This window comes from Mustela lutreola, chromosome 5, assembly GCF_030435805.1.
Source record: "Mustela lutreola isolate mMusLut2 chromosome 5, mMusLut2.pri, whole genome shotgun sequence".
Classification (NCBI taxonomy): Eukaryota; Metazoa; Chordata; class Mammalia; order Carnivora; family Mustelidae; genus Mustela; species Mustela lutreola.
Window position 1 is genome coordinate 131,012,711 of NC_081294.1, and position 22,912 is coordinate 131,035,622.

The window sequence follows — 22,912 nt, forward strand, 5'->3', positions numbered from 1 at the left end:
TGAGCGATTTGGGGGGAAAAAATATTGGTTGACATAAAAAGGGCTGCTTAGAACAATCAAAAAAAGGAAATCAGGATTTGGTGTGTGTAAAGGGGGGTGACCATAGGAGCTATTAACATACTACTTTGAAATTAACAACGTATTATAAGCTACAAAAGAAAAATAGGTATGTAAACATGGTATAGCCCAACATTTAACATTAAAATATGCCCAAGTTTAAAATATATTATTATTAATTAAAACATCCTTTTTTTTCAACCAAATACAAGATGGCATTTTAATGAACTCACAAATAATTTGAGAGAGCTTTAAATATAGAGCCCTGCCTGAATTATTATAAAGTGGTTCAGTCCTTCCTATCGTCCATATTCATTTCCGGACCATTTTCATGAAAGAAATAAAATCGGTCTTAAAACAAGATGGCTGCTTCTAAAAAAAAAAAAAAATAAAAAATAACCGCTGATTTAACAGAAAGCCAAAAACCTAGCTTTTCTAAATTGGGGAGAAAAACTTAGTCATCTTTCCCCCCCAATCTCCAAGCACGTCTTCACACATTTCCACACGGAAAACTATACATTACACTGTGCAGTTATTAAAAATTATGAATTTTTGAAAAAAGGTCTAATCTTTGTGTGCCAATAATATAATTGTCCAATACGTCAACCTATAGATATCACATGACCAAAATTCCCATGTCATAGCCGAATCATGATCATCACTCATGGAAAACAGGTCACTTGCAAGTAATAACAGGAATACTACTAATGTTCTCTGTATCTCTTAAAGAAAGCCATCATAAAATATCCAGTGATATCCTATTACAAACACAACAACTGTATTGGACTTTTTTTGAAGTAAACAGCCTAGGAACTTAACTGTCAGAGTCTCTCCTTGAATTGCACTTTGCTGACCTTCCCTGAAGCAAATGGCAGATTAATTCTATGACATACATTATAAATATTAAAAGCATTCCCCTACATTTTGAAATAATTTTTAAATAGGTTTTCTTAAAAATCACTCAAAACTATTTTTATTTCTCACTTGACTGGAAAATAAGACCTGACAGTAACATTTTCTTCAACCTGTCAACTGTCAATTGTATAAAGGATGTTTCTAAAGATGACAAAGGTTTATTTCTCCTTATTGAAAATGATAGAATTCTACCTGAATGAAAGCTCAGGTAACCTATGACTGTGGTACACCACTATCTCTCGGCAACTAGCTAACTTAAGTAGGAGTTTTCACTATTTTAAAGTAATGTTTTTACTGAAATCTATGGCTGTTTGAAAACTATACTCAAAAGCCTCAAAACCAAGAGTTTATATCCACACCCATTTCACATTCCAAAATAGTGAACAGATTTCAGTAGTTTATAATAAATCTTTCCAAGTGGGACAAGGAGTAGAGATTATCAAGAATACTAAGATACAGGGAACTATTTCCATTTATAATCAAACTATGTGTAATAGTTATAGTACCAAAAAACCCACCTTACTTCTTTTGAATTTTAAACTAAGCAGTTCTATTGTTTTTGTGCCCTCTTGTTTACAACTGACTTAAGTTTAAAGACCTAAACACAGACAGATTTAAGAGGAAATAGACCTCCTGGTTATGAGGAATATCCCATTCAGAAACACTGGAATTTCAAATTAATCACAAGACACTTTTCTACAAAACAGGTCAGGATATAGGTTCAGAAGCAAACGAAAATATAAATCTAATAATATAAATCAGGCCCTTAAAAGAGACAGTAATTTATTGATGTTTAGCTGTCTAAGACCACCAGCATAAGACAAATCACTAAAAGTGAATATTAATACCTCATTTCTTATACTCCTCTTTGAGGTTTTTATACCTGAATATGAAGGTGTTATCCATCACAAATGATCAAAAGGCAATTTTTTCTCAGTTCGGAAGACTGATCATGTCTGAATATCCTGGGTAAGTGGCCAGGGCCTTCCACACGGTACTTAGGGACACACAGGCTTCCTTTCCAACATGAAGATTCTAATCAGATCTGCTATTTTAACACTTTGTATACTATTTCTAAAAAGAACATTGAGAATATGTTCTCAACCAGCAACATAGACTGGTTCCTTCCAAAAAAATAAAATGTAACTTTTAAAATCCTCATTGCTACTGGAAGTTATTCAAAACAAATACAAAAATAAAAAGGGTTGAGTGGCATCTTTTTTAAAGAACTATTAAAGCAAATGATTTATAGTGAGGGAAAACCCACTAAACAATAGATAAATGCTGCCCACATGTAAAATTCTGTTCTTAACATTTTCTTAGTCTTGTTCCACTTTGTATTTTAATGTATTCTCTTCCTCAAAGGTACATTCTTTTAGCATATTCTTCTACCAAGCTTGTGGAAGGCCAGGACTCCTGAAGGACTAATTGTATTCATTCATTTTCTTGGCCCAGCATGAAGCTGGTAGCTTGCTTGGTTCATAGCAACAGGGGAGAAGAGAAGGCACTCATCTTTATCTGTCCCTACCCAACAGGAAATCAGGCCAGTGGACAGAATGCAATGTAATGCCTTGCTCAGAAGGCATCTTGCAAGATTATATGGCAAGAAATTCACGAGGTTAATTTGCCCCCATATAACTAAGTGTTCCTTCCAAACCTGATCCTCAGCCTTCAAAGGTGGAAGCCTCTCGTGCTATTGATTATCAGCCAGAACACACATGGCAACAAGATATTCCTTCAGTGAACCTATAGTTTAGTTAATACCACTAAAACCAACTAACAGGGAGCCATGAACAACTGAAGGCTCTCTCTGATTCTTTTAATCACAGGGAGTTTATTGACCTTGGTCTCATGCTGGAAATGCCAAATTAGACTGTAGCCAAGTGTACCTCAAATAGCACTGATGTTCTAATCACCTAAAAAAAAAAAAAAAAAAAAAAAGACAGTTGACTATTTCTGAGAGCTTATTATGAACATATAATGCATAAAATGGATGGAACAAACATCTGAGTAATTCATTTTTCTTTTCAAACTTCTAGGGAAAAGTGGCCCAAAGCAAGAAGTGTTTTTCCCTTATAGCAATTTGTAAAGTGAAAAAAAAGGAAGTGGGGGGGTATGGGAGTGGGCAGGATGGACTTCAGGTCTCCAGCAAATGTATTAGGGTAAAAACAGGAGATATAAATCTCTGGCATACTGCTTTATTTTTATCCGGATGTCTACATAAATTCTGACATAAAGATCAAAATAATAAAATTACCTAATTATATCTAATGCATTACACTGAGGCTCAGAGTTGATAAAGTTAAAAAAAATTCTAAATAATGTTTTTTATTTGAGGAACTTTTAAGTTTCTACCATATAAGATATTACTTAAAACATTTAAAATTTCAAAGATAAATTTATACACGTACAAGTTTGGTGATAAAATTAATTCCAAACCAGGTTTAACTTTCCATCTTTCCTCAAAAAAAATTCTTAGATTTAAATCAAACCGATTTCCTTTATTTGTCAGTGGAAAAGGCACAGAGCTAGAATACCAGTATATGCATAATAAAACATTGATGACTCTGATTTTAAAAAATAAAACAAGTTTATTTTGAAAGGAAAAAATACCCAAGGAATTATGATCAAGGCAAAAAAAAAAGTTACTGCCTCTCTCTTAGCCATATACACATGATCTGTAAGCCACAAAGGTTTGGGAGTACTGACCTAGAACTCATATCACTTTCACAACTCCAAGATTACATGTTAACAAAACTAAATGGTGTCAATTACCTGCTACTCTAACATGAAATGTTTAATTTACAAGTCCCTACAAGAGTTTTAAAAGTCCAAAAAAAACATATGATCATGTTAAAATTTAGTATATACTCTGGGTGAATTATAGAGACATTTTTTCTTTCTCATCAGAACATAACACTTTAAATTGGTGATACTCAGAACCTAACAGAAGCAAAGCATTAAGTGAGAACCAATATTCTTAAAGTATGCTGGTGGTATTTGCCTCCGTATTATTTTACTATTCCACCCGTTAATGCCAACTAGTAGGAAACATGTCTAATTATCCCTATCATCATTTTGGCAGCTGGTCAAAAGGAACCAAGAACTTTTCAATATACACACAATATTTAAAAGAATATTCTCATTGGAAGCACCAAACCATTTATAGCATGCTTTAGATTATGAGGCATATTCTTATATTGAGTCATCTCTATCTTTATAAGTGTAGCTGCTATGGGAGAATGTAAATAAAGTTTTATTACAGAAAGTCTCTTTAAAAGTTATTCAAAAGCTTTTTACATTCTTTAAGAAATTAAAGACAAATAACTATATTCTCTTTGACTTAGATATTCATTACTCAAAGTTACTTAGTAACGTGCTGGTTCAGAATTCAGCCTAACATTGAAAGGATCACTCTATTACCATATTTAAGTGAAATCCAGACAACTTTCCAAATTTTTAAAATATGGAAGATGCATTTAGGCAAATGTTATCATATACTTCTATTCAGATTGATATTTCTCGGTTCCTATTTCAGAAATTTGTGCCAATTCAAAACATAAAATTGGTTTTTTGGCCCACCACCCAATAAATACTAGCAACTAAAAAGTTCTCAGCATTTGAAAATTGAACATCCACCTTCTAGAAGCACATACCTAGGACGACAGATTCTATCTGATAGCGAATAAATTTAATATTTTTTCCTCTGTTAATCTAGATCTATGGATGCTAATGGTAGAGTCAGTAATGAAAACAATAAACTCCTAGGACTACACAAGTTACAATATAAGGTCTTTAAACCGTGGGATCAAGATATAATACTTAATTCTAATTATATTTAAACAATTTCAAATTCAACTCCATTAGTATAAACTAAAACATATTTACTTCATTTTGACACAGAATCCCTTATTAGGAGCTTAAGTGACCTTATCTTATCTAAGAAAAAAAAAAACTTGATCTGTTTAAGTTGCAATGAAAGTTTTCAACTTTTTTCCAAAAGATTAAGTCTTCTGATCTTACTAGTTTAGCAAGTCCTAAAAAAAAATAGGATTTATATAAAATCAGAAGGCATGGTTAGCTTACTTTACAAAATGATAATATTATTATTAAAAATAAAATGTAAAACATTGAATTTGTAAAACTTGAAAATTCTCTAAAATGTTTCTTCACTATCTTTTGAGATAAACTGTGTTTATTTCTAAACTAGTTATTTTGCATTGGCTGCTTTTAAATTACATACAAGCTGGGTTTTCTTAATACATCCCCCCAAAAAAATCTTATTCAACATTTCAGAGATAAATCTACCTACCAGTCCCCTACTTCTACAGTTATTTCTTAAAGTAAGTTTTACTGCGACAACATATGAAGATAAATGCACCCACAAACCCCTAAGAATACTAAAGTTAGAACTGAATCTCTTGGGAGAGGGGTACATTATCCTTTCTTCTAAACATAATCAAAATGATAATGATCAAATAAAAGGGTATTTCCACAAGCCTCGAATTAGAATACAGACTTGAGGATACCCTTGGTATTTTAAAATTCTACAGATTAACTTTGTCTGGGCAGATTCAAAGCCACCATGGCACCCTGAGCAGAGTTTTCTACAGGCAGGGCAAATCTATTAAAAAACATGACCTGTGACAAAAATCAATGTGCTAATCTCAATCCAAACAACAGTATCAAAAGCATAAAACAGAGATAACCTAAGATAACATGTCCTCAAACTAACTCAGACTAGCTTGACAGGTTAAGAAGGAGGGGGGAGTGGGGTGTTGCTGACTCTTTCTGTTTTAACCTAGGATGACTGGAACACCCAAGTATCCAAGTAAATTAAAACTATGAGGAAAAGATCACACTGAGAAGTTTGGAATGGGAAGGAAAAGACGACTAAGCACAAAATGCCCCACATTCAACTAACCAGTTTCACTGTTGTTTTATTTAATAGGGCGCTAAACTTTAGAAACAGAAATTCTCTATTTCGTATATGCTGTTTAATAAAGCTCGGGGGGGGGGGGTATAAAACCAACCAACATAATGAGCCTTGCTTTTAACACCATCACAACTGGAAAGCTTGCTCTATTTGTCTTGTCAGCTTTAATAAAAGGCATCTCCTCTAGCGGGATGGCTTCTCTTTCTTTTCCTAATAGTGGTAAGTGGCATGTCAAAGAAATAGTTTCCCAACCCACCACCCACCTTCAGAAGACAATTTTTTTTTTTTTAACCAAACGTTCAGGGATGTCTCCAGTTTTGCCAGGCGGTGCAATTTAAGATTTGGGCTACCTGGGTGTAACCATCTGTCCTGGACTAGCAGGGCAGGGTCGGGGATGGAGGGGCAGGGAGACTTTCCTCTCTCAACCGGTCGACCGCTTGTGGGGAAATCTGCCCATCTTCATCTAAGCTGGCATTACTTCAAGAGGGGAATCCCTCCCAAGCTTGAATTCAGGGGGGACGGAGGGAGGCCGGTGGACACGGCCACCGGAGGTAGGAAGAACTGGAGGCGCCCGCCAGCCCCCTCTCTCCCATACACCCTGGACGCGCAGCCACCAACTATGCCCTCGGCCTCCCGCCTCTCTCCTCCCAACTTCCACTCCAGCCCAGAGAAAAACCTGGGATTTTAGGTATAATCGATGCTGTTTCCCTCTTAGGCAGGCACCGAAACCAGCTAGCACCTGGAAGCTGGCGGAGGTCCCAGAGTGGCAGAGCATTATGGGCCCAGCGGGGCCGACCGCTGCCCACAGGCGGGGGAGAAAGTAGGGCTCGGAGCTGCTCTGGATCCGGAGGGGTTCCGCAGACAAGCTGGACAACCCTCACTTCTCCCCACTTCCAGAATCCCTGAGCAAGGGACGCGTCTGCGGGTGGCCAGAGTCCAGCAGGAGCGCTAGGGTGGCCCCAGGCGCCCATCTCTAGCCTTCCGCGTACCCGGCGGGCTTCGGGGACGCCCACAAAACTGTTCCAGGTAATTGCGCGTGTTCCTCCGGCTTCACACCACCAGGCCGTGGACTAAGGGCTCCCACCTCCCGGCTAGGCCAACTCCAGCAGCTCGCTCCGCACACATGACGTAACCCGGCATTAGATCAAACTTTCTGGCACCGTGAGCCCACGGGGGGCAAGGAGGTGGGAGAATCCTCTCCCCTGCCAGGCGCGCCGGGCCGAGACTGGGCCAGGGGCCGGATGATTGCCTCGCAGTTAAAAAGGAAAATAAGAGCCTAAAGCTTCCGCTTCCCAGCCCCCCTCGCTTCCCCCAGCCCGTGCACTCTGAACGCACCGAGAAAAGGGAAGAAAATTTTTAAAAAGAAGAAGAAAACTTTTGGGATGTTTGGCACGTTCTCCCTGCAGTCCCTGCGCACCCACGCTCCAGGCGGGAACTCTTGGTGGCGCGCACCCGGGACTCCCAGTGCCCAAGCGCTACGCTGGGATCGAGATGCTGGCCGGCTTGCCCGGGTGAGGAAGCGGATAAGTCTCGACTCCCCAGCTCCCGCCTTTTCAGAGTCTCCCCGCGCTCCGCAGAGGCAGCGGATCTGGGCTGCCCCGGGGACTCCCAGGGACTCCCGGCCTCTCTGAGGCAGCTTAACAAAGAGAGGCGCGACAGGAGCGCTTCCCGTGGGCGCCTCGAAAGCCATCAGCGCCCTCACGACGCAGGCTCCGAGGGTGCGCGCCGCCGGCGGCTGGTGCGCGCTGGTCCCCGCCGCCACTGCCGCTCCTTCCGCAGGGTGCCGAGGCCCGAGTATCCCCGGCTCTCCGCTCCCCCTATTGCCTTACCTGGGGTTGCTGCTGTTCCAGTAGACGGCGTAGCGGTCGGCGACGGCCTTGGAGCCTGGGTCCTGGCTGAACACACACATCCAAAGCACCAGAAACACCAGCGTCAACATCTCCACGTGCAACATCACGCCTGGCCAGCGGCGGAGCCCCCGACAAGCCGCTCCCGGGAAAGAGCAGGGATCCGGAGGGAGGGAGGGAAGGGGAGAAAGAGAGCAGGAGCCAAATAAATATGAATAAATAAGAATGAAGAGTGACGAGAAAAGAAAGAGGCGCACACCAAGCTGGGGAGGGGAAGGAGAACGAGAAGAGGAGACGGTGGGGGGGGGGGGCAAGACAAACTCGCACCCCCACTGAAGGGTTCAGAAGGAAAAAAGGAATCACAAGATGGAGAGAAGCATGCGTGTGTGGTGGCGGCGGCGAGGGCGGGGGAAGGAGTGCCAAGCTGTGTCTCGAACGGCGGCGGCAGGCCGGTCACCCCGGGAGAAGGAGGTGCGCACCGGGCCGGGCGGCGGCACCGCGGGTCGGGGCAGGCGGCGGCGCACGCTGCACAGTCACCGGGAGTTGCGCGCCGCGGCCGCGGGGAGACATACACTGGCCCGCCGGGCCCGGCTCAGCGTCGGCGCCGCTGGCTGCGCACGGCTCCGCCGCCGCCCAGGGCCCTCGCAGTGCGCCCCGCTTCGCTCCAAGTTACTTTAGCGGCCGGTGAGAAACTGCAGGAGGAGGTCTCCGTGTGGATGGAGGGCTTCGCGCCTGTGGCCCCGGAGTGTGAGGACCCCCTTCCCGCGCCTCCTCCGTGCCTTAACCAGGAGACCCCTGGAAATCTCGGAGGAGTCGTAGGTGCTGCGAGTTCAGGGCGGTGTGCCGAGAAGGGTGGGGATCCGGGGCCACAAACCCAGCCCCGCCGGCGTCCTGGAACTGCTTAAGCGGCAGCTCAGCGGGCGAGGAGCGGTCTTGCCTTGCGAACCTCAAAGAAAAGTTTGGCTCTTCGTGTCTTCCGGCAGGTCCCCCGGCGGAGTCGGACTGCGGCGGCGGGAGACGACACCCCGGGCGCTGTCGGAGCCTCGGGGATTTCTCGCGCGTGCTTTTCTTGGCCGGGTGTGGGTGCACCACAGTGAATGAAGAGCAGAGGTTACGAACCAGCCAGCGAGGCGGAGCTGGGATGCCCAAACCTGCAGGACGACGCCAACCCAACTGCTGGGCTGGAGAGCGAGAGGGAAAACAATCACTTTTAAATGAATCCCTCCAACTCCTGGACGGGCTGATGTCAGTCTCCGATCGCCTTTCGGGAGCAACACTGAGCCCCCCAGACGCGGTGCCAAGAGCCTTGGGTGCGCGCTCAGAAGTGTCCCTGCGACTCCAACGGGTCCGGCCCCAAGCCCGGCAACTTGTAGAGATGCATCAATCAGTTTGAAACGGGAAAAGAGGGGGGGAGAAAAGAAGGGAGGAGGAGGAGAGCGAGCGAGAGAGCGCAGGAGCGAGTGGCACCTCCCGGATGACTACATCAGAAAACCTTCCTGATCCTCCTGCAGCTGCTCCTCTTTCCCTCCTTGGGCACAGCAGCAACAAGAGGTGAAAAGCACCAACCGAATCCTAAAGCCTTTGCCAGGCGGGAAAATAAACTTGAGTGCAGCGGCGGCAGCAGCAGCACGAGCAGCCCAGGAGGGATTGAAATGACTGGCGAGAAGTGGAAAGAGGTAAAAGTCAGTTTTGCGAAAGAGGTTAAAAAAAGAGAGAGAGAGAGAGAGAAAATGCTTTATGGGAAAAATCTCCTCGGGCACGCCCCCTCGTTAATGACCTGCGTGTAAAGCCGACAGCAAAGGCAACCCAGCAGCAGCAGCCGCCGCCGCCGCCGCACCGGAGCGCAAGGCCGCGCGCGTGAACGTGGACGTGGGCGGCGCGGGCCGTGGTGGGGGGGGCGCCGGGGCGTGTAGCGCAGGGCGCGGGGCAGGCGGGCGGCGCGAGCGCGGGTGTGAGCTCCGGACCTAGCAGGGGGAGGCGCCGCCAGCCCGCGCCCAGCCTGCGCTGCTGCCGCCGCGGCCCGGGTCATGTGGGCTGCTTTTTTTTTTTTTTTTTTTTCCCCCTCCCCTTGCCGTTTACTTGGAAAGCGGGGGGTGGGGTGGGTGGCTGGAGCAGCCAGTCAGTGAACGGCCTGCTGTTTGCTTACAGGTCGGGGTTTTTTCCTCTCTCTTCACTCCAACAGGATTGGTTTGTTCCACGAGAAAGAGGCGTTTTCTTAATCTCCTCCCTTCCCCACGCCTCCTACCCCCCCTTCTCGGCCCCACCTTCCAGAAACCTGACTAATTGAATTACTGGGAGTGCCGAGGCGCCCTCTCCTCCACCCGAACGCAGCAGCCGCACGTAACCCTTTGGATGCTGAATTCCGTCTGGGCTGAGGAGTGATTTGACATCTTTTTACCTGAGAGTGGGGTTTTTCAATTACACAGGAACCGGTTCCCATCCTGCAGCCAGCAAGCCGAAATCTGTCTCCCAGGCCCTGCAGGTGACTTGAAGTCCCCGCAGACAGGCTGGCAGGGAGCCTCAATGAATACGTGTTTGTGTAAATCTCTGCGCTCTTCCCGACGCGCACTGCCCGGCGCTGGGTTATCTTGGAAACCTGAGCGTCTCTCATGCGCCTTTCAACTCTCCTCTTCCTACCAGGGACTTAGAAGGTGCATGAGCAGGAAGCAAGACGACTCTTTAAAGTGATGCTCCGAAACACATTTTTTAATTGAGAAAATCACAGTGTAAAGTCATTACAATTCAGCGCGATCCTTCAGCAGGAAGGAAATGAATGCGGCCGAGGAGCCCGTAAGAAATACCTTACACCTTTTACATTTCAGCCAGCCGAGGCTGGTCGGCTGTCCACTCCCCCCAAAGGGTAGATGCTTTCAACGAACCCGCTGCGGGAGGAATCGGAGGTCCGGGCAGGACTTCCTTTATTCTTTGGAAAGGCCTCGCGTACCCGGACTTCTCGAGCGGGTTGCAGCGCCTTGGCCCCCGGCGGCCACGGAAGCACCATCGCCTGACAGCAAGACGGTCCGAGCGCCTTGGGACGCGTCTCGCGTCCTCCAGCGCCCGGGAAGCTAGCCAGGAGCCCGGCGCTGTGGGGCACCAACCCCTCTGGAGACTCGCCCTTGTGGAGCTCAGAGGGCTCGGGCCTTCATGATATTATTCTCTCCTGCCCTTTAGGGAGGTGGCTGCCCCGGTGGGAAGCGCTGATCCCAAGAAAGAAAGCGGTTTGGTTTTGCTCCCAAACCTTCCTGTTTCCCCTTTACTTATTAGCCCAATAAAATCAAATATCACGTTCTCCCTCCTGCGCTTTAACAGTTTTCTAGCTCAGACTTTTCCAGACGCTTCAGAATTGTTTGGAAGCGTCCAGACGCCCTCCAGTGGTGGGCCTGAAGTCCGCACCCAGCGGGGGTATTGCCTGCATCTCAGCCGGGATTGAGTTCGATGGAGAACCTGGGGTCAAGATCAATAAAGACTTGAGGGAAAGGGAACAGCTCACAAGGGCATGGGATTACCTGGACGTAATGAGCTCTTGCCTAAAAGTTGAGCCGTTCCTCAGTTACAGAAAAATTTCCTGCCTGAAGAGATCCTGAAATTGTCCTAGGAGAGTAACTTCTCTATTTGCGACTAGGTGTAAATTGCAATCTGTGTAGTTACAGTCTCCATGACAGACCATCCCAACAAAGCAACCACCTTCCTAATTTAAAAAAAAAAAAAAAAAAAAAGTAAATTCAGAATATTAACACAAATACTTGTCTACCATTTGTATAGTTCACAAAATTCCAGCAGTGAGAAAGTTGGAAAACTTAAGCCAGGGAACTAAAGGATAAGCAGTTATTTTTGAAACTAAATTTTTATTTAAAACTTGATTTACTTTCACCCCCTGGTCTGTAATCTTGCTGATGTTCAAGTTCTTGGCCTATTCTAGGGTACATTTGTTTTTTTCCTTTGCAGGATGACGCATTTCTTCCCTCAGCCTTTTTGATAGTAGCTCTAATAAGTGCACAGATGACTGAGCCAGTTTTGCAAGGAATTATTCTGGACTCTTTTAAGGGACATGTATATCTTTAGGAAGAAGAGAATTCACACTCCTGTCTTGGGGGAAATGCTGATCCTCATCAAAAAGTCTTTTCAGCCAGGGAAATATCAGATATCAGGGAGTTAGCAAGCTGGCTTCCTGTGGCGTCAAAGCCAAAGGAATAAAGAAAAAGAAATTATATCCACTTATTTCCTATTTGAAACTCATACTCCAAATGTGAAAATTCAACATATCAAAAGAATATAGATGTCCTAACATTTTCAATATCTCTAATTCGCTTAAAGTCTAATTTGCTTAAAGTCCAATTTTAAGCAGAAAAAAAAAATCATACATGGTGATCTTCCTTAAAATGAATCAGGGAGTTGGAATAAGACAGTAGAACTTGCAACTCTTTCAAAACATCATTCAAATGTCTATGTGAAATAATTTATAAACCTAAATCAAATGTGTCCTTCTGGGATGATACACCTAAGTAATGATTGATATTGGAGTAACTAAGCAATATGATAGATACATACTTAGAGAATTTCAAGAGGTATTATTAACCTTTCACATCACTAGAGAATGTGACATTGTCTCTTCAGGAAAATATTTAAGTGATTTGAGTTTATGCAAATAAGCATTATATAAAATAACTATATTCTGATTACTCCAATGTCACGGAGTCAATGACCCTTAAGCTGGCCTTTGTATAAACAGTGTTCTCCTAAGTATAGAATGAGGTTGATGTCTGAAAGAAAGAAAACAGCAAGCTAAAAACAGGAGTAAAAAGGTAGGGAGTGTTCGAAGGTTCTGAGTTAACAGGATTTGTACAGGGCTGTGGGGAGCTGAGACCTGAGAAGTCCGGTAAGAATGGACTGTAGAAGGGCTTAACTGCTATCTACAAATGTTTGGGTTTAAAGGCAACCAAATGCACTGGTGGTTTTAAAACAAGTGGCAAGTAATAATTGTGCTGCCTCAATGTACAAATAGGGATGGGAGTACTTGTTTGTTTGTTTACTTACTTGTTCATTATTTTGGGGCCTGAACTATCTAGGTTGGTGTTCTAACCTTGGCTACAAATTAGAGTCACCTAGGGAGATTTTTCTTTTTTAATATGCATTTTTTTTAAAGATTTTATCTATTTGAGAGAGAGCATGAGGTGGGGAGGGGCAAAGGGAGAGAGAGAAGACGACTCCCTACGGAGCAGGACCTAGGGATCTTGACCTTGACCTTGACCAAGGCAGAGACACCCAGGTGCCCTACCTAGGGAGCTATTTTAAAAAGAACAATGCCAGGACCCCACTTCCTGTTTTGGTTTGTTAGGGGCAAGGACCTGGGATCTGTGATTTTTAGAAGCTCCCAGGGAATTCTAAGGAGCATAGAAAACTGAGAATCACTGATCCAGGTGATTTATTTTTACCTTAACTACTTCAATATTTCAGGCAAAAAAGAAAATCCTGTACTTATTTGTCTGAAATGTTTCAACTAACGGTCAAGACAAGAATGTTGATAATAGAGAATGGAACTTTAGGATCCTCTCTATTAAAATGAAGTGATGCTTTAAAAGTAGTTTTCAAATGGCACGAAAGAGAATACCATCTCTGAGATGGGGTGGCAGGGGCAAAGCTCGCTTTCAAATATGGGTTAATCTCTTTTGGACTAGTTTAGACTTCATTTTTGCCTTAGCTGTCTCCGGGTTGAAGTAGAGTTCTGCTGTGTCAAGCGTGCAGACAAAGAAATGAAACAAGCTCGTGAATCAAACCCCACCATCCAAAGACTAAGCACTTCTTGTTTAATACAGTAGTTAAATTAGAACTGATAGCCAGGAGAAATAATAAAGGAAATAAACTAAAGAACAAAGATCAAAGAAATAACAATTAGACACAAAACTTTCTAACAGATGACTAGCAAAATGGCATTTCATCTAATCCTGCAATTTATCTTCCTAGAACATTTAGAATTCATTCCAAAGCCCTAAGAAACCTAGGTTCTATCACCAAACTATTTAATAAAGCCTTTGCTCCTCCTCACCCTGTTTATATAACAGGTTTCTCAGAATCTTAAGAAATAACTATTTGCTAGCTTTCCTCTCCTTGGAGACCTAAGGAAATGCTCCTTTTCTATTTCTGATCTAGCTGTCTCTTCTGTGTGCAACCTAAAAGTAAAAAAAAAAAAAACAAAGAAACTGTCTACTAAATAGAGTGTCACGTCTCTACCTTCTGTCTTGTGACCTTCAACTTCCATCACGAATTTTCCATTTTTGCTCATTCTTTCTTTACTTTCCGGGTGCTTCCTCAAGTTTGTTTCACAGCATCCATTCTCAGAAAGCCCGTGGATAAGTAGGAGATTTATAAGTTGCTGCAATATTCTGAAAAAGGCATTTTTTAAATGTTTTATTTATGAACTGTCTGTTGTTGTTTTGCCCATTGGAAAACAGTTTAAATAAGATCTACAGAGCAAACTTTTTAAACATAGAGAAACTTGGGCAGCTGTTTTGATAAACAACTAAACCATATAATTAGACATATATGAAAATATGTATTACATTCCTGTGTACTACAAATGACTCTGTGCTTACAGGTAATTTAAAAAGAAGCAAACAAGAACTAGTTGATTCAACCAATTTCCACATCACTTTTCATTATCTAAACTTCATTCTATATACCACAGAGTTATATGACCGGTTTTCAGCTATAACACTGAAATTGATAGGTGATTTTATCCCCCTAGGAAATTGTCATGTTGTCTTCACTACTTGAACTGAATGTACTTTTCACTGCTCTGTTTCTCCTCTTCAAGTTTTTAAATAAAAATCACCAAATAAAATGTATCTGCATTTTGCAAATCTGATCCATCGACTAGCATAAAGTATACTGTCCTAAAATGTTCTTTGTGAATTATTAAATAACACGATGTTCTTTGCTTGTAAAGCATCTAACTCTTGTTTTCAGCTCAGGTCATGATCTCAGGGTCAGGCTCTGTGCTCAGCGGGGTATCTGCTTAAGGATTCTCTCTCTCTCTTTCTCTTCCTGTGTCCCTCCACTCCCTCCTTGTGCTCCTTTGTGTGCACATGCAGGCTCACTGTCTGTCAAATAAATAAATTTTTTTAAAAAAGATTATACATGGAGATGAATGCATATTACCAAGAAAAGCTTGTACTTTTGTTTTATTACAATGGCAATAATAGACATCTACACTATAACTTTATTTATTTATTTATTTGTTTGTTTGTTAAGATTTTATTTATTTGATTGAGAGAAAGAGAGAGCACCAGCAGGGGGAGAGGGAGAGGGAGAGAGGAAGACTCCTCATAGAGAAGGGAGCCCGACGTGGAGTTAGATCCCAGGACCCTGAGATCATGACCTGAGCCAAAGGCAGACACTTAACTGACAGAGTCTCCCAGACACCCCCAATCAATTTTCACCTAAGACTTTCATCAACTTCTGGGAGAATTCTATTTTAAGACAAGTAAAAGATAAAACCCTTATTCAGTGAGCATGATTTCATGAAATAGGAAACATTGTTTCTAAGCCCCTTTTGAGCTTTGGCCTTACTTTTTCCACCCTGATCTAAACTGGCTAAGCAAAGCAAAGTGTAGAATTATGGCAAACTAAGAAAATCTTTCCTCAAATTACGTGACTTTTTTCAGATAAAAGTGGAGAGATTTGAGTCCTACTATTTGGGAATGTGCATTTTTCTTTGTAGTCACCTAATCATTATCTTTGGGTTTTTTTCCCCGCATTTCTCTTGGCCACAGTAGAGATGATTTTTTTTCTAATATGCTATTAATTTGGGGGGAGAATTGTCCTCTTAAAACAATTTTATAACTCTAAGACTTCCACATACTTTATGCCAACATTATAAATTTTATTTTGATGCTGTAAAGTTAGAGTTAAGGTATAATTTTTTAAAAGCAGTTAATCTTGTAGTTTGGGATGATAGTTATAAAGCTGGTCTCTATAGAAACTACTATAACTTGTGATCTTAGAACACCAGATGATAATGCAGAGGATTACTGGCCAAAACTTCTTTTAAATGAGAACTATTTTACTGAAATAACCCTTCTGAAACTCAGGTGTGGAGAGAAAAGTGTGAGCTTAAGATGTCAGACTTCTAATCAGAAATGCTCACTTGCCATTTCTATTAGTCTACCCTTTTTTTTTTTTTTTTGGACATATGCTGTATATTAAATTAAGTAGGATTTATTGGTTCGGCTAGATTCTGAATTGCTCTTTTTTCCTGTGGATTAGGAGAGTGCGTTTCTTAGCTCTTTTCCTTGAAATCCACCAGGATCTTTTACGTGGACTATCTAGTATTCTGCACACTTCCAATGCTTAATAAATATTACATTACAATATTAGCATAATAATAAATCATCTTAAAGTACTACATGGGCTATTAAGTGAGATCCTATTCAGTTTGAGCCAAGACATCAAAAAGTTTTATTTTCTCTATACGCATACAAAGTAATTTTAAAACTCTCTTTCCATGAAATGTCCTTGCATTCATAAGATGTCTACATATTACAAAGTGAAGTGATGAAGTGTGATCTTCCCTTTATGTATTTCATTTGTTCAATTTATTCTGGGACCTGAATTTGCCATTTTAATAAGAAGAAATTTAAAACTGGGCAGACAAAAACAGATATAGCACCATTTGTCAAGTAAATGCCTTTTCCCAATGGCAACTGTGAAATCTTTGTATAAGATTACTAGGCCAACAGCTAGGTAGTGTTCCTTTCCATTAAGAAATTCTGCTTTGTCTGATTGGTGGTGTCACACATACCCAGACTAACAACCACCAAACACATGAAGATTTTCTCTGCAGTTAAACAAAAATGATGCCAAAAATACTCAATTAACCCAATCTCATCCTGTTTACTTTGAGAGAGGTTCTAGTTTGATACCGCCCTCAAAGCAAAAAATGAGAATACCTTTCCTTCCAAAGGTATTATTTAAATATGATACATTTTACCTACCTATCTGTATAACAAATGGGATACAAATGATGCATCATCGGTAAAATGGCCACTATCCTTACCCTGTTACAGTTTAACTTTGTAGTTCACCCTTCCCATCAATAGATGGAATCTGTTTTTCCACTTCTTGAACATGAGCAGCCCTTGTGACTTGTTCTAGCTAATCAAATGGACGAAATAATGTTATGCCCACTTTGATCCACGCCTCCAGAGGCCCCCAATCTTCCACTCTTCATCTAGGAACCCAGCCTAATGCCATGTGGACAAGCCAAAGCTAGCCTTCTGTTTGATAAGAGACCTATGGTTCCTCTAGCCCCATTGTCCTTACCAACCCCCAGAAACAGAGCTATCTAGCTGCCTGGCAGCTGTCAGCAGATGTGTGAGGCTTTCCCAGCCTAGGCTAGAAGAACTGTACAGCTGAGCCCAGCCGAAACCATCAACTCACAGACTCGTGCTCTGAATCATTGGTTCCCGTTTTAAGTAAAAAAATTGTGGCATGGTTTGTTATACAGAAATAGATAACAGCTATATCTTCATCTTCTTTTTAAATTCTTGGAAATAAAATTTTGAATGTTATTCAGCCCAAATACATGTTATTCTTTTACGACTTTGATTCCCATTACGGAGTTACTCAGCGTTACATCTCTAATTGGCAATCAGAATTTCCCAAATATTTCTAACAGGAATGTTTGTGTCCACTACTTTATAAACTTCAAGTGGAATTTTATTTTATTTTATCTCTTTTTTGTCACCAAAAACTTAAACACCAGACCCTAAATGAACACAATTAACATTCAGGCCCTTGAGATCCTCTTGGGATTTGGTCATTTGGTTAGAATAGCAAACCTGAACAGATGATTTACCCAGAAGTAAATCATTCTTCTTCTAAGAACATGGTGCCCAGTAGGAAAAATGAAAAGGTAAAATCAGAGGAAGCTATGTTTAGCTTCATCTCAAATCTCCACATCACTCACGACTATTGATTTAACATCATGGCACCGCCATATTTCAGCGGGAGGTTCTGCCACAAGACAGAAGCTGTAGTGACCCTGTAAGGGTCATCTTGCTGTCAACTTCAAATTACAACATCTCTGCTTTTGGCTGACAGCCATGGCAGAACAAGGAAAGCACAGCTCTCTTTCTGTAGACAGGATAGTTGTGCTTCAAGGAAGCGAGATACAAAGCGAAATTTTATATATGGAGTCTTCTCTTCCTATAATTTCAAGTTCTAACTTGGAGGAGGGTTTTGTCAAAGTCCCTTACATGTGTTTCCTCTAAGTCTGGTGGCCAGCCTGGCTTTATAATGTGTGCCATCTAGCGTGGAAACCGCTCAGCTAGCCCAGAGCTGTCTTTTCACAAACATTGTGTTTCTGTCCTCCACAGGAACTAAACCACTGACCCCGCTTCTTTCTTGAGACTTTCTTATGCTCTGCTGTTCGTTATTCCACATTTTCAGACTCCTCTTTTTTCTTCTCCATCTAGCTTCTTCTGGTTGTCGACTCAGAGTCACAGCCCCGTGCCAGGTACATAGTGAACCCTTCGTATTTAGGGAATGAATATCCATCCCTAAAGAGAGGTGTTTTCCTTAGCAATCTCTTCTTTCTCCCCTAACATCATCTTTAACAGTCCCTCACACTCCCACCTCTAAGTAGAGTCTCTTTGTGGAAGTCTCCCAAGCCTCCGCTTTAGGATTTATTGTTTTCTATCATCAGACCCACATCCCCAGCCTTCTCATTTACGTTTCTACATGACTCTACTCCCATACCTCCAAACCAGCAAACTCCCAAAGTGCATCTGATCATTCCACACACACTGACACCCTCTCCTGGGGTGCTCTCTAGCATGACACAAATGGGATAAAGTCCTTCATCCGTTCTCAGATGAGAACTTCTAGCTGATGGACTTGGTAAAACAGAGGACTCAGTATTATGTTTAGAGATGCAAAAATTGGTTTCTGACTTTCTCATTCCTATACCCAGTTGGTTCTTAGCTGGTCTCAGCCATCCATTCTCACCCCTGTCCAATATCTGCTTCATTCTGTTGCTGGAGTGATCTATTCCAGAGGGAAAACAGACGTCACCCTCCACCACTTAAAGGCTTCACATGCCTTGCAAAGGAAAGATAAACTTCTCAACATGGCTATCAAGTCCTGCATAAACTGATCCCTACCTTCCTCTCTGACCTCAGCTCATAGAATCCTCCCCACACTCACTCACTCTAGCCACTCTGACCTTCTCCTGCGTTTTCCCTGTCTCTGAGTTTTTGCTTATGCTGCCCCTTTTGCCTGAAACATTTAGGCTCCCACATGTTTAACTTGTATTCATCCTTCAAATCTCAGCTCAGATGTCACTTCCTTGGGGAAATTTCTTTGGATCACACAGAACAGAGGAGAACTCTTCCAAATAAGCACATGGCACTAATAAGCACTAAATAAGCACATGAGCTCCTTTTCTTCGTACTGCCTTTGTCCTGATTTAAATTGTGTATCTGTGTGGCATTTTGTCTGCTTCCTCTTCTAGTCCAGTTGCTCGGGATCACCTCTTCCAAGCTTAGCATTCTGCACAGCACAGAGTAGACTCTCTGTTAATATGTATGGAATGAATGAATGAAAATACCATACTGGTACTTTACACTGTGTTTTCCCATGTGGTTTCTATGAGGAACCAGATTTCAGAGTTATACAAAGGCATTGGGGTAAGAGGGCAGAAGTCAAGTGCCTCTCATAGATTTGGAAATGAAAGATTTCCCTGGGAAGTTTTAAGCAGAGAAACTACACCCAACAAACCGCCATCACAAATGTATGAAACCAAGCTTAAAGAAGACTTTGCAACCTAGAGCAAGACCTAACTTAAGGTCTCTCCATTTCTAAAGAAGAAAAGTACCAACCTCAAATTATACATGGCTCCCCGACCTGTCTCAGCACACCACCATTTAGCCCACACCGTGCCCTCCTTGTTCTGAGCCACCAAACTTAAAAGTTTGTCTCCTATGTAGCTTGACATTCATTCATTCATAAATTTATTAAGCATCTAATAATGAACTATGCCTTGAGGATACAGTGGTTAGCAAGACAGAGCTGGTCCCTCTCCTCATAGAGCTTAAAATACAGTCTTTTCAAGTGACAAGAAAGCAATCAAAGTGTTGGGTCCTAGAGCAGATGAATACCGCCTGTTTGCCTAACATTCTTTCTTTGGAGAATCTCTCCTTTCTCATCCTTCTGGTCCTGGTGAAGCTATCACTACCATGTAGCAGATAGCAGGTAGCAGATACTATACCCCCATCACTATTATGGGGTCAATCAAGCAATTAGGTTCTTGCTAGATTTATAAATGAAGCTGGGATTGAGAAAGATTCCTTTGGGGATTTTGAATTCTGTGGATACAGGTTCAGGGCTGACAGCAACCATCTTTCCTACTCAGGGAAATAGGATTCCCAAGCTTCAACAAATAAAAATACAGTGGCATCAATCTGGACATTTTTCTGAGAATCCAGGGTAGAGCAGAAACAGAGAGACCATCAGAAAGCCTCATGTAAAAGATGGAGTCTGTTCTCGGACAGTTGCTACTATCCTTAGGTACATTGTATTTACATTAGGTAAATTCTATAAGTCAGGATTTCAGGATTACTATTTACCTTCTTATTTTTAAGTATTTTTTTCTTTCCTTACTGCCATCTGACTTTGAAGCCCAACACTGTACAGTTTCAGGCGGAGGAAATGGTCACGGAGGTACCTAATATCGATAAAGGATCCTTCTCCCAGGATTTTAGTTTTAGAAGCATCCACAAAACAAGAAGGGAGATTTGAAATATCATCCTTATTCCTTGATGTCATAAGTCAAAAAACAAGCCCTCTGCAGCGCTAGGGCAAGTTTGTTGGTGGTTCCTGTGCAGGTGAATTATGGCTTAAGGAACAACAAAAAATTGTGAATTACTAAATAACTTACATTGGAAAAAACAAGAAGGGAGAAAAGATGCATGAGCTTAGGGAAAGGATTTTATAATGTACCCCAGTCGACTCAATGATAAATGTACATAATTAATCATAGACACCATTTTGGCAAATGATATTTTTAAATGATAGAGGCAATTATCTGTACAATTACATATGCACAGGAATGCATTATTTTCTGACTTTCAACAAGGAGCTTACCTTACAGAATAAGTAAGGAAGAGTCTTACTCACCTAATTTAGCATCCTAATTTGTAACCTCAATTTAAAGAGGACATTTTTGGTGGTTAGAGGAGGTTCAGACGAGGAATATAATGATGGTAACGTCTTGGTTCCACTACTAATATCTTTGTGGGACTATTTAATCACTTAAGGTTTCAAACCACAAAATGCAAATTATGTGCTCTCTCTCTCCTGCAATCTTTAAAGGAATACAAAATAATTTTCTAAATGCCTTTCCAATAAATGTTCTCAAAACAAATTGAAAACCTTGTGAAAATGAAAGAATATTTGCCACTCTCTACTAAACCACTCTGTCTAGTGAAATCAGAGAGAAAATGTCAACAACTACCATAAGCGATGGTCTTTTTTCTAACTTGATAGAATAAACACAGACTCTGCTATTTCCTTAGCCTGATGGTCTTATCTTAAAAAGGCCGTATGGGATGGTGAAGGATTCAGTCTGGACTCAGACAAACGTAGTTACAAATCTGGCTCTGCAATTCACTATGATTGTAACCTTGAGAAAACTACTAAACATCACTAAGCCTCAATTTCTTTGTAAAAGCGAATCTGATCACTACAATCTCAATAAAATATGCGCTGGGCAGTACACGAGATAATGTGCATCTCGTAACTGGTCTAATGTCAGGGACTCAACACATTATTAATGTTAAGTCCTCCCCCTCAATGAAGTTCCTTAGTATCTTATCCTTTTAAAATAAATCATAATGTCATCCTATCATTCACTCATTCTACCATGTATACTGAGTACTCTGCATACGTACTAGATTATCAGTAAATAAATAAAAGGCATTTGGGATACAAATAGGGCAAATGTGGATTATTCAGAAAATGGCTAAGAGTGATTGGTTAGTAATTTCTATCTCTAGCTTTGAAGATCTAAGACTGTGTTGTCCAGTACAATAACCATTAGCCACATGTGGCTATTGAGCACTTAAAATGTGCTATTTTAAGTTGAGATACATTAATATGTGAAACATACTCCAGATCTTGAAAGTTCAGTAAAAAGAAAAGAATGCAAAATATCTCATTAAAATTTTTTTTATATCGATTACCCATTGAAATGATGATATTTTGTATCTATTCGGTTATACAAAATACATGATTAAAATGAATTTTATCTGTTTCTCTTTCCTTTTTTAATGTAGCTACTAGGAAATTCAATTTTTGTTGCTCACATTTGTGGATAGCATTATGTTTTATATTGGGCAGCCCTGGTCTGAATATTTACAACAGGAAGGAAGGAAGGAAGAAATGAAGAAAGGGAGGGAGTGATGGTGAGGGGGAGGGACAGAGGAAAGAAGGAAGAAAGAAAAGAAAAAAATCTTCAAGAACCAGAAGATAATAAGCCTTAGGGGTACCTGGATGGCCCAGGCGGCTGAGCATCTGACTTGATTTCGGATCAGGTCATGATCTCAGGGTCCTGAGATGGAGCCCCCCAGGGGTGGGGGTGTCAAGGGTGGGGTGGGATTCTGCAGGCTCAACCCCGGAATCTGCTGGAGATTCTCTCTCCTTCTCCTTCCACTCCTCCCTCCGCTCATGCTCTTGCTCTCTCTTAATCTGTCTCAAAGAAATAAATCTTTTGGGGCACCTGGGTGGCTCAGAGGGTTATGCCTTCAGCTCAGGTCATGATCTCAGGGTCCTGGGATGGAGCCCCACATCCAATTCTCTGCTCCTCTGCTCAGCAGGGAGCCTGCTTCCCCCCACCTCTCTCTCTGCCTGCCTCTCTGCCTACTGGTGATCTCTGTCAAATAAATAAATAAAATCTTTAAAAAAAAAATTTTTTTTTTTAAGATATAAGCCTTTAAAGATATTATAGTAGAAAAGTCCTTTTTATGCATAACACCAATGACAGAAAATCTAAGCGCCTGGGATTCTGTATTTAGAGCACAGTGCCTGGCACTTAGCAAATGCTCAGAGCCAGCTTGTATTATTTATAAGTTCAATGATTGCCTCTTTCATTTAGGCCACATAC

At 41.8% G+C, this 22,912-nt stretch overlaps 1 protein-coding gene and 1 long non-coding RNA gene across 4 annotated transcripts in view; one reads left to right on the forward strand and one right to left on the reverse strand.

The window, feature by feature from the left end:
• The window catches only part of EFNA5 (ephrin A5), a 412,066-nt gene that overhangs the window by 277,156 nt on the left and 111,998 nt on the right, over positions 1-22,912 (reverse strand). Inside the window, exon 1 of one of the 3 annotated variants that reach the window (XM_059175610.1) lies at positions 7,738-9,803. The exons of 1 other annotated variant lie outside the window; for it this stretch is intronic. In XM_059175610.1, coding sequence (XP_059031593.1) covers positions 7,738-7,862 — 125 coding nt within the window. In that variant the 5' untranslated portion in view covers positions 7,863-9,803. Of the gene's footprint in view, positions 1-7,737; positions 9,804-22,912 lie in introns of those variants that run through there. One more of the 3 variants, XM_059175611.1, reaches the window with a different exon arrangement.
• On the forward strand, positions 9,294-14,612 carry LOC131832512 (uncharacterized). The gene is made up of 2 exons (XR_009354079.1): positions 9,294-9,431; positions 10,396-14,612. It is a non-coding gene; the product is annotated as an uncharacterized LOC131832512 (long non-coding RNA).